Source organism: Cherax quadricarinatus, chromosome 7 (assembly GCF_038502225.1).
Source record: "Cherax quadricarinatus isolate ZL_2023a chromosome 7, ASM3850222v1, whole genome shotgun sequence".
Lineage (NCBI taxonomy): Eukaryota > Metazoa > Arthropoda > Malacostraca > Decapoda > Parastacidae > Cherax > Cherax quadricarinatus.
In genome coordinates this window covers 15408561-15421391 of record NC_091298.1, presented here as the reverse complement: position 1 = coordinate 15421391, position 12831 = coordinate 15408561, and the positions used below count along the sequence as shown (strand labels likewise).

Genomic DNA, 12831 nt, shown 5'->3' with positions numbered 1-12831 from the left:
AATCCTCTCTCTACCTGTTCCCTACCAATCCTTTCTCTACCTGCTCTTTACACATCCTCTCTACCCACTCCCTACACATTTTCCCTGAACCCACCCAGTCCCAACAATCCCTTCCTGAACCCACCCAGTCCCAACACACCCTCCCTGAACCCACCCAGTCCCAACACACCCTCCCTAAACCCGCCCACTACCTAAACACCCTCCCCTACAAGCACCTACTTCCTACTCACCCAATATATCACACTGAGGTTGTTCTATCTACAAGTTAAGAATGCTATCCTCAGTGATGAAATTCACTGCCCTCCTGAAACATCTGTTCTACTGGCTTCATGTGCAGTCCAAGCCAAATATAGTGACCAGAGCTCTGACATTCATAAGTGTCCCCTAGCTCGATCGCTAGCGCACTCAGCTCACACACTGAGGTCCAGAGTTCGAATCTACGGTACGGCTGGTAAACATCAGAGACGTGTTTCCATGAAATAAATGCTGTCCCTGTCTACCCATCAGTATAAAATGGATACCTGGGTGTTGGTCGACTAGCGTGGGTCGCATCCTGGGACAATGACCTAATCTGCCCGAAATGCTCAGCATAACAAGCGGCTTTCTATATGGTAGTACATGTACTTGTAGAAATAAAGACTCTAATATTAATTATAAGTCATTGACTCTCTATTGGGGCAAGTGTTCCACAAGGAAGCGTGCTGGGTCCATTGTTATGGAATGTCTACTTCAACGACCTTCTTCATCTCATCCCAGAATCACATGCATATGCAGACGACTGTACACTGACATTCACTTATCCAAGAGAAGAAATGCCAGCTGCTCTAAGCTACATCAATCACCAGCTGAGAGCTATATCAGCTTGGGGAAATAGGTGGCAAGTAACATTTGCACCTGAGAAAATGCAAATGATGATCGTCTCTAGGCACCATGATGGTAATGCTGGTGCAGTAGTAAGGATGAATGAACATAAGAACATAAGAACGAAGGAACACTGCAGAAGGCCTACTGGCCCATGCGAGGCAGGTCCAAGTCTCCTACCGGCTTAAGCCAATGCATCCAACCTAGTCAGGTCAGGTCACATTGACTTATACACAAATAACCCGCACATAAAAGACAGAAGCTTACGACGACGTTTCGGTCCGACTTGAACCATTGACAAAGTCACACTAACACAACTTTCCTTGTATGAACCTTAGCCCTGGCTTCGTCTCTGTAGATGCCTTCCTCTCCCACTACATTGTAAAATGCTCCAACTTCAGAACACCCGTGACTTAACCTGAATCCTCATTTTTTCTTCTTCTTCTTCTTTTTCTTCTTCCTCTTCCCCTTTCCTCTCTCCTTTTCTCCTCTGGGTTGTCTTTCTCTCTCCTGTCTCGTGTTTCTGTTCCTTCTTTATTTTATTTCACCACTTCCCCTTTCACGCACCTCGGTGCGCTTGCTCTCCCTCTGTGGGTTTCTAGCTCTCTTGCAGTGCTCCCCTTCCTTTGTATTTGACTGGCTCGTCTTCCTTATTTCCCACTTCTACCACTACCACTACTACTACCTCTTCTTCTTCTACTACAACTACTGATGAAATTAGACACATGTGCGGCGTCTGGTTGTCTTTGTTGTGGACGTTTCGCCATCCAGTGGCTGGCTGGATGGCGAAACGTCTACGGTGGGGATGCCCGGGTGTTGTGCATGTGTCATTTCATCCTGTCGGTATTATATACAATTCTTGTACTACTACTATTACTACTACTACCACTACTACTACCTCCACCTCTTCCTGCCTATATATAGCCGTCCTGCTCCTCCTCTGTTAGTGTGACTTTGTCAATGGTCCAAGTCGGACCGAAACGTCGTCGTAAGCTTCTGTCTTTTATGTGCGGGTTATTTGTGTATCGTTCCAGTCACGGTATTGTGCCTTTTTGTTACACATTGACTTAAGGGAGGAACACGGCAACCGACCTGGTAGCACAAGCTATCAGGTCTAACTCACACCCACCCACATCTACTCATGTATTTATCCAACCTATTTTTAAAGCTACACAACGTTCTGGCCTCTATAACGGTACTTGGGAGTTTGTTCCACTCATCCACAACTCTATTACCAAACCAGTACTTTCCTATATCCTTCCTGAATCTGAATTTTTCCAACTTAAAACCATTGCTGCGAGTCCTGTCTAGGCTAGATATTTTCAGCACACTATTTACATCCCCTTTATTTATTCCTGTCTTCCATTTATACACCTCAATCATATCCCCCCTAATTCTACGTCTTTCTAGAGAGTGCAGTTTCAGGGCCCTTAGTCTATCCTCATAGGGAAGGTTTCTGATACATGGGATCAACTTTGTCATGTTGGCACCTGGAGAAGAAGTTGATATCCTTGGGGTGAAATTTGACTCCAAACTAACCATGAAGAACCATGTTGTAAATCTTGCAAACAAGGCAGCCAGGAAGCTTACAGCACTTCGCCGTATCTCCCATCTGCTTGACAGTAGGGGTTGCAAGATCCTGTACGAGGCACAAGTACGCTCGCACCTTGAATATGCTCCACTTTCTTGGTTTGCCTGCCCCCCCTCTCATCTGCGACTGCTTGACAGAGTAGAGAACAGAGCAAGACGTCTCATCTCTCGCCTGGACCCATCCTGGGTAGATCTGTCATTTCAGCAGAGCCTTCAACATAGGAGGGATGTGGGTGGCCTTACTGTTATGTACAAGGCCAATATTGTCAAAATACCACACTTGGATCCACTTCGAGGACAGCGTGAAACAAGCTTTTATGCCACAAGACGAGCAGAAAGCAGCAACTTCACTCTGGCTGTACCCTTCTCCAGAACATCACTCCATCTGAGATCATACATACCCAGGATGACTAGAGTATGGAACACATTCGTACAGCATAATGACGTCAACGAGATAAAGTCAGTTGATCAAATGAAAATGCTGGCCCACAGATGGCTCCAACTTCATCCTGTTTCCTACTTGTATGTCTCATAACAATAAAAATGCTTTCAAATGAGCTGATGTAGGTAACAGCTCTTAGCTTGCCAATAAAGTTAGGAATCCTTAACCTGTAAATAGCTGTCAATAAAGCTAGGGATCCTTAACCTTGTCAAACCCTGTGTAAAAAAAAATGACCACCGACTTTTGTCACAACGTGTAATGGACCAACATCTGCCCACTTTCTATACACCCTTCACTACACCCAATACACACCCTGCCACTGCACACCCTCCCACTACACTCTCCCACTACACAACCTCCCACACGCTTCCAATACACCCTCCCTAAACCCACCCACTCCTTGCGCTCCTTAACCCTCCCACTCCCTACACACCCTAAACCCACCCACTCCCTACACACCCTAAACCCACCCACTCCCTACACATACTAAACCCACCCACTTCCCACATACTCCCTACACACCCTCCCCAAACCCACATAATCCTTACACATTCTAAACCCACCCACTTTCTAAACCCATCCACTCCCTAAGTCCCCCACTCTACACACCCTCCTTAAATCCCCCACTTCCTACACACCCTTCTTCAATACCCCACATCCTACACACCCTCCTTAAATACCCTCACTGGTTACACACCCTCCTTAAGCCATGAGACAAGCAAATCAAAATGAATTGAAATAACAGCCACACGCAAAAGTTTTTGGACTACATGAAATGTATCATGCACGAAAACAACAGCGTTTCTCACCTTCCTGACAGATAACTGTTTGATATCACTATGAATCTGGTCATGCACAATCCTTATCATCGACTAATTTCTAAACTGGTACTCTGGAACACACAACAAAATGCAAACTAAAAATATCACACGCACTACGCTGATGGCCGCCTTATCTCTGACACTGAGAGGGCAGCAGGTGCAGTTATCATAAACCAGCCAAACTGAACTGTTTGCCATACTACAATTACAGACGGTTTAACTGACTCCCTCTTCTCATTACTTAAAAAGCCCGAGATCTGAATGCAGTATGCTTGTTTATAGAGCGAGGCAGATGTAAACATACGAAATAGTAGATTACAATTAACGTCTCTGGGATTCCATTTCACATAGGCCTGCAGGAGCGTGGCAAGATTGACGAATTAGCTGAACAAGCATTAAACATAAGAACATAAAAATGGAGGAACACTGCAGAAGGCCTACTGGCCCATGCGAGGCAGGTCCTTATCAAAACGACCTCTACCCAAAGCTACCCAAGAAATAACTCCCGTACCCAATGACACCAATCAAACCCAGCCCTATAAGCATATGGTGTTCCCAGGCGGTCACCCATCCAAGTACTAACCAAACCCAACGTTGCTTAACTTCACTGATCGGACGAGAAGCGAACGTGGTATGTCGAGTATAATTTTGGTTTCTCAAATAGAAGTTAAAAAACAGTCAGAAAAGAATAAGCAAACAATTCTGAATAAATTAAAACAATACAGAAACTGGATCAGTTGTTCATCATTATGAAATGTGTCAATTTAAATGTCTATGGAGAAAATAACAAGGTCAGTGGACCGCAGGACATTGCTGTCAGATTTAGGCTAGGCTATAAGTATCTCTGGCGGTACAGCTTGTACGGAAATGCCAATGACAGAAAATGAAGTGTGTAGACAGATACTGGGCCATACACTACATCTTCGGCAAAAACCCTACAGGGTATGTCAAGCCATTTCAATGCCAGTTTCTTAAATTTTGAAACTGTCTTCAAATTTTTCATCGGATAGATGAACCGATTTTAGGAGAATGCAACCCGATAACGGCCACTGTTATTTTAGTGGTAACAAGATATATTATTTGAGTGTATCTCCACATTGTATTGTGAGCGATAACCACTAAAGATAATTGCAATAAATAAAATGACTGCAATGGCTGTTGTGACGTAACTATGCAATCTTGTTTTTTGAGCAATCACCCACAGGATGAGTATGGCGTGCACAATAAAACGAGCCGCTCTGGTGGCACAACTAACTAAATGTACTAATCGAGCGCAGGTAAACCAGAGGTCGCTGCTGCCGTGGCCAATCATTGCGCCTACAGATACCTTACTTTCACTTGTAACCTTAAATACAAGTACAGTCTCTAGCTCCCACCCTAGTGCCGGCACAAATGAACGTGCCACCTCATAACATGACTCTTGTAGTGACTCAACTTTTCTGTACTCGACTGAAGAAGCCTACTGTGTAGGCGAAACGTTTCGAAATAAAGATACCTAACTGTTGCATATGTGTCTTACCTAACAACCTGTCGGTATTTTATACCATTTTAATGTTCACAACAACAAGTTAAACCAACGAGCCATCAAGTGCAGAGACCAGGAACTAGGTACCGCTTTGTGTATACAGTGAATGGTTGGAATTTATAACGAATTATACGATGCTGGTGTATCGCCTGCTGCTTGCTGTTAACCTCCCGGCATTGTAATTTGGTTAACGGTTATATAAATACATAAATAAAAAAATAATATATATACATATATTATACATTATATATATATATGTATGTATGTATGTATGTATATATATATATATATATATATATATATATATATATATATATATATATATATATATATATATATATATATATATATATATATATATATATATATATATATATATATATATATATATATATATATATTTCCACCCAAAAATGTGTCACTCTTCGGTCCTCCAGAAGCAGTGTTACAACATCAACTGCCCTGCATACCATCTAAAAGGGACCAGGAGGCACAGACCCCACAAGACGAACAATAGTAGCTACGACAACCCAACTCCAGGTGATTTTTTAGTGGCAGGAAACGGAAAAAATGGAAGGAAATAAAAATAGTCCACCACCTTGGAGCCTTGTGTACGAATGGTATATAATACCGACAAGATGAGATTAAGACACATGTGCAACATCTGGGTATCTTTATTGTAGACGTTTCGCCATCCAGTGGCTTTATCAATACAAATTCTAGGACATAACTTGAAGACAGTAGAACTATGTACAGAAGATGAGGTAATCAGTCCCTCAACCTAGGAGTAGGTGCGAAGAGCACCATAGTCGTGGAGATTCTGAAGCAGAAGAAAGGATCCTGGCGCTTATATAGTAACGTCAGGTGTAGCAGACGAGGGCATATTCACTGGTAGGCGGGATTCCCCAGTGGAAGTAGGTCCTTCCCAAAGAGATGGGTTAGTTGTAGTAGTACAACTAACCCATCTCTTTGGTGGAAACATTGATGTTACTCACAGCAAGTGCCCTGCGAGTATTCGTGGCAACATCGCCACATGGGAGTACTATGAACTGTTTTGGGGGCTGTTCCATGGGCGGTTTGTTGAGGATAGCTTGTGCCTTTAGTCTGCAATCTCGGATGAAGAAAGATGGAACAGCCCCCAAAACAGTTCATAGTACTCCCATGTGGCGATGTTGCCACGAATACTCGCAGGGCACTTGCTATGAGTAACATCAACGTTTCCACAATAAACACATCATCTATCAAAGACCTCACTACGAAACGCAGCCCCACACCTCTAACTTCTACAGCAGGCGTCTACGCTATCCCCTGTGGGTTCTGTCCCAAGAAATATGTAGGCGAGACAGGCAGAGATCTTGCAGTCCGCCTGAATGAACATCGAAATGCCTCTAACAGAGACGATGTAAGGTACGCATGTGCCCTCCACAGAGACTCCACGGGGCATTTGATGAACTGGAATGAGGCACAACTCGTTCTCACCGAACCAGACCTCAGACGCCGACGGTGCCTAGAAGCCTCACTAATCGCCGTCACCGACACTATAGAACGCAACACTGGAAACTACAAAATTTCAAAAACATTGGCATACATGATACTTAAGCAGCACCAACCCAACAACACAGGAGTCACATGATTTCATCGTCTACCCGTCCTCATGATAGGCAGAGGTTGTTTTGATAAGGACCTGCCTCGCATGGGCCAGTAGGCCTTCTACAGTGTTCCTCCATTCTTATGTTCTTATGACATTCCTCAGGTCACGTGCGTCACACCTCACTCTCCGCCTATATATATAATGTCTTTCTACCTCTGTATGTTAGAAGTGATCAAGGTCCCAGGACCGAAACGTTTTCTAATAAATATGTTATAGTGCTTGCTTACGTGTCTTTCTAAACCAAACCATGTCCTAAATGAAACATGTTGGGAAGATATCTTAAATAACATGGATCCAAACCAGTGCCTTGAAAGGATCAACTTCCTGGCAGCTGAAGCATGTTCTAGGCATATTCCCCTAAGAAAGAAGAAGAGCAGGAGTAAACTGGAGAGAGAAAGATGCTCCCTCTACAGAAGACGACGAAGAGTCACTGAGCTCCTCAGGAGTGCTAGAATATCTGATACACGAAAGGAGGCGCTGACCAGGGAAGTGGAAACTATCGAACTTAAGTTAAATGACTCTTATAGGAACAAGGAGAGATAGGAGGAGCTTAAAGCTATTAGCGAAATTGAAAGAAACTCAAAATAGTTCTTTTCATATGCCAAAAACAAGGCAAATACCACATCTAGTATCGTGCCCTTATTCAAGACAGGATGGGACTTACACAGACGACAACAAGAAAATGAGTTAAATATTGAAATCCCAGTATGACTCTGTGTTTAGTGAACCACTAATCAGTCTGAGGATCGACGACCCAAATGATTTCTTCATGAGCCTCAAAACTCCATAAATGTATGCCAGATTTCCGACATCACCCTAACTCCGAAAGATTTCGAAAAAGCCATTGACAACATGCCCATGAACTCAGCCCCGGGCCCAGACTCGTGGAACTCTGTATTCATTAAGAACTGCAAGAAACCCCTCTTGCATGCCCGAAGTACACTATGGAGGAGCAGCTTGGACATGGGTGAAATTCCACAGTCACTTAAAACAACGGATATAGCCCCACTCCATAAAGGTGACAGCAAAGCATTAGCTTAGAACTATAGACCAATAGCTCTGACGTCCCACATCATAAAAATCTTTGAAAGAGTGCTAAGAAGCAGGATTGCATATCACCTGGATTCCCAAAATCTGCACAATCCAGGGCAACATGGGTTCAGGGCAGGTCGCTCCTGCCTCTCACAACTACTGGATCTTTGTGCAACATCTGGTTATCTTTATTGTAAACGTTTCGCCATCCAGTGGCTTTATCAATACAAATTCTTGGACATAATTAGAAAACAGAAGAACTATATACAAAAGATGAGGTAATCAGTCCCTCAGCCTTGGAGGTGGTGTTTACAACACCGTGGTTGTAGAGATTCTGAAGCACTGGTAAGGAGACTGGCGCTTATACATGCGTCAGTGAAGAGAGACGTGTAGCAGACGAGGGCATAGTCACTTGTAGGCGGGATTCCCCAGTGGAAGTAGGTCCTTCCCAAATTGATGGGCTAGTTGTAGAAGTCGTGAAGAAGGTCATATAGATGTCCTCTGAATCAAGATACCATGATGTTGCAGTGCCTGACAAGTTGTGCAAGACAGGTATACAATACCGACAAGATGTAGGTGGTGTTGTAAACACCACCTCCAAGGCTGAGGGACTGATTACCTCATCTTTTGTATATAGTTCTTCTGTTTTCTAATTATGTCCAAGAATTTGTATTGATAAAGCCACTGGATGGCGAAACGTTTACAATAAAGATAACCAGATGTTGCACAAGTGTCTTAACTTTCATCTTGTCGGTATTGTATACCTGTCTTGCACAACTACTGGATCACTATGATATGGCCTTGGATGCACTGGAAGAAAATCAGAATGCAGATGTAATATACACAGACTTTGCAAAAGCATTTGACAAATGCGATCATGGCGTAATAGCCCAAAAATACGTGCTAAAGGAATAACTGGGAAAGTGGGGAGATGGATCTTCAACTTCCTAACAAATCGAACACAGAGTAGTGGTCAACAGAGTTAAATCGGAGGCTGTCATAGTGAAGAGCTCTGTTCCGCAAGGCACTGTACTCGCCCCCATCTTATTCCTCATCCTCATATCAGACATAGACAGATACACACCACAGCACCGTAACATCCTTTGCGGATGATACTAGGATCTGCATGAGGCTGTCATCTGCTGAGGACGCGGTTAACCTCCAAGAAGATATAAACACAGTTTTCCAGTGGGCAACGGTAAACAATATGATGTTCAATGAGGACAAATTCCAACCACTCCGTTATGGAAAACTGGAGGAGATAATAACTAGAACAGATTATACTACAAACTCTGGCCATACACTAGAGCGGAAAAATAATGTAAGGGACCTGGGAGTAGTAATGTCTGAGGATCTCACTTTCAAGGATCACAACAGTGCCACGATCGCAAGTGCAAAGAAAGTGATAGGATGGATAATGAGAACGTTCAAAACGAGAGATGCCAAACCAATGATGGTCCTTTTCAAATCACTTGTTCTCTCTAGGCTGGAATACTGCTGTACATTAACATCTCCATTCAAAGCAGGTGAAATTGCAGATCTAGAGAGTGCACAGAGATCCTTTACTGCACGTATAAGTTCTGTCAAGCACTTTAACTACTGGGAAGGCTTGGAAGCACTTGACTTGAACTCGTTGGAACGCAGGAGGGAGAGATATATCATAATCTACACATGGAAAATCCTGGAAGGAATGGTCCCAAATCTGCACACATAAATCACTCCCTACGAAAGTAAAAGACTGGGCAGGCGATGCAAAATGCCCCCAATTAAAAGTAGGGGCGCCATTGGTACACTAAGGGAAAACACCTTAAGTGTCCGGGGCCCAAGACCGTTCAACAGCCTCCCATCAAGTATTAGGGGAATTGCCAATAAGCCCCTGGCTGCCTTCAAGAGAGAGCTGGACAGATACCTAAAGTTAGAGCCGGATCAGCCGGGCTGTGGCTCGTACGTTGGACTGCGTGCGGCCAGCAGTAACAGCCTGGTTGATCAAGCCCTGATCCACCGGGAGGCCTGGTCATGGACCGGGCCGCGGGGGCGTTGATCCCCGGAATAACCTCCAGGTATATATGAACATCAGAAAGAAGGAACACTGCAGCAGTCCTACTGGCCCATGCGATGCAGGTCCAAGCCAATGCCCCAACCTAGTCAGGTCAGGTCACATTCACTGAAGGAACACGGCAACTGACCTAGTAGCACAAGCTGATCAGGTCCAACGCACACCCACCCACACCCCCTCATAAGAACATAAGAACGAAGGAACACTGCAGAAGGCCTACTGGCCCATGCGAGGCAGGTCCAAGTCTCCTACCGGCTTAAGCCAATGCACCCAACCTAGTCAGGTCAGGTCACCTTGACTTAAGGGAGGAACACGGCAACCGTCCTGGTAGCACAAGCTAATCAGGTCCAACTCACACCCACCCACACCCACTCATGTATTTATCCAACCTATTTTTAAAGCTACACAACGTTCTGGCCTCTATAACTGTACTTGGGAGTTTGTTCCACTCATCCACAACTATTACCAAACCAGTACTTTCCTATATCCTTCCTGAATCTGAATTTTTCTAACTTAAAACCATTGCTGCGAGTCCTGTCTAGGCTAGATATTTTCAGCACACTATTTGTGCAAGAAAGGTATAAAATACCGACAATATGAAAGTTAAGACACATGTGCAACATCTGGATATCTTTATTGTAGACATTTCGCCATCCAGTGGCTTTATCAATACAGATTCTAGGACATAATAGGAAGACTGCTGCCCGTCCCTATCCACTGACGCCTATATAACCGCCAGTCTTCTTGTCTTTGCTCCAGATTCTCCTCTACCACGATGCTGTGAACACTAACTCCAAGGCCGAGGGACTGATTACCTCAACTTTTATATATAGTTCTACTGTCTTCCTATTATGTCCTAGAATCTGTATTGATAAAGCCACTGGATGGCGAAACGTCTACAATAAAGATATCCAGATGTTGCACATGTGTCTTAACTTTCAGCACACTATTTACATCCCCTTTATTTATTCCTGTCTTCCATTTATACACCTCAATCATATCCCCCCTAATTCTACGTCTTTCTAGAGAGTGAAGATTCAGGGCCCTTAGTCTATCCTCATAGGGAAGGTTTCTGATACATGGGATCAACTTTGTCATCCTCCTTTGTACATTTTCCAGAGCATTTATATCCATTCTGTAATACGGTGACCAAAACTGTGCAGCATAATCTAAATGAGGCCTAACCAAGGATGTATAGAGTTGAAGAACAACCTGAGGACTCCTATTATTTATGATTCTTGATATAAAGCTTTATTGCGAACACTTATGCACTGTTGTCTTGGTTTCAGATTACTGCTAACCAGAACTCCTAAATCTTTTTCGCAATCCGTAATATTAAGATCTACATTATTTAGTTTATATGTGGCATGATTATTGTCCTGTCCAACATTTAGAACTTTGCATTTGTCTATATTAAACTGCATCTGCCACCTCTCCGACCACTGCATCAGTTTACTCAAATCTTCCTGGTGTGTTCTAATGTCCTCGTCAGAATGAATTCGACGGCCTATTTTGGTGTCATCGGCAAACTTGCTGATGTCGCTCTTTATGCCCTCATCTATGTCGTTTATGTATATTGTGAACAGCAGGGGGCCCAACACTGACCCCTGTGGAACACCGCTCGTGACGCTTCCCCACTCTGATTTCTCCTCATTTATGCAAACTCTCTGCTGCCTATTTGTCAACCATGCCTCTATCCAGGAAAAAATTTCTCCTCCTATTCCATGTGCCTTAATTTTCCTCAATAGTCTCTGATGTGGGACCCTGTCAAAAGCCTTACTGAAGTCCATGTACACAATATCATATTCATTACCATGATCTACCTCCTCAAATACCTTAGTGAAAAAAGTTAACAAATTCGTAAGGCAGGAACGCCCCTTTGTAAAACCACGCTGAGATTCGTTGATTAATTTATGCTTTTCAAGGTGGCTACGAACTGCCTCGGCAATTATTGATTCCATAAATTTTCCCACTATGGAGGTTAGGCTTATTGGTCTATAGTTTGAAGCAAAGGACCTGTCACCTGCTTTGAAAATAGGTATCACATTTGCCATTTTCCACTTATCTGGCACCATGCCAGTTTGTAGTGATATGTTGAAAAGATTAGCCAAAGGTTTGCTAAGCTCCTCTTTACATTTCTTTAGGACCCTTGCATACAGTTCATCAGGGCCTGGGGATTTGTTAGGCTTTAATTTATCTATTTGCCTAAGGACCATGTCACTTGTGACCCTAATCGTGCACAGTTTATTATCGTCCTGTTCCACATAATTTATCATTTCTGGAATATCGCTGGTATCCTCCTGTGTAAAAACTGAGAGGAAGTATGTGTTAAAACTTCTACACATTTCTTTATCACTGTCAGTGAGTTGACCCGAGGAACTTTTGAGTGGGCCTATCTTGTCCCTGATCTTACTTCTGTATACCTGAAAGAATCCTTTTGGGTTAGTCTTCGAATCTCTTGCAACTTTAACCTCATAATCTCTTTTTGCTTTTCTAATTCCTTTTTTTATTTCTCTCTTTAACTGAATATATCGATTTCTTAATTGCCCCTCTCCTCTTTTTGATTTGCCTATATATGCCTCTCTTTTGACCAATTAGATATTTTAATCTATTGTTCATCCATTTAGGATCATTTTTGTTTGATCTGATTTCCCTATTTGGAACATAATTTGACTGAGCAGCTAGAACTATGCCCTGGAAAGCGTCATATCGGCATCCATCACCACCTACCTGACCCTTAGTCAGGTCATTCCAGTTCAGCCCACCTAAGTAATTTTTCAGTCCTATGAAATCAGCCAAGCGGAAGTCAGGGACAGAGACTTGATTGCCATTATTAGGGGAATTCCATGATAT

At 43.3% G+C, this 12831-nt stretch overlaps 1 protein-coding gene across 6 annotated transcripts in view; it reads right to left on the bottom strand.

Moving 5' to 3' along the window:
- Fpps (Farnesyl pyrophosphate synthase) overlaps positions 1 to 12831 on the bottom strand; it is a 120230-nt gene that overhangs the window by 65971 nt on the left and 41428 nt on the right. Inside the window, exon 1 of one of the 6 annotated variants that reach the window (XM_070082322.1) lies at positions 3703 to 3850. The exons of the other annotated variants lie outside the window; for them this stretch is intronic. Within the exon in view, the coding sequence (XP_069938423.1) occupies positions 3703 to 3746 (44 nt within the window). The 5' untranslated portion in view covers positions 3747 to 3850. Of the gene's footprint in view, positions 1 to 3702; positions 3851 to 12831 lie in introns of those variants that run through there. 6 annotated transcript variants of the gene reach the window in all.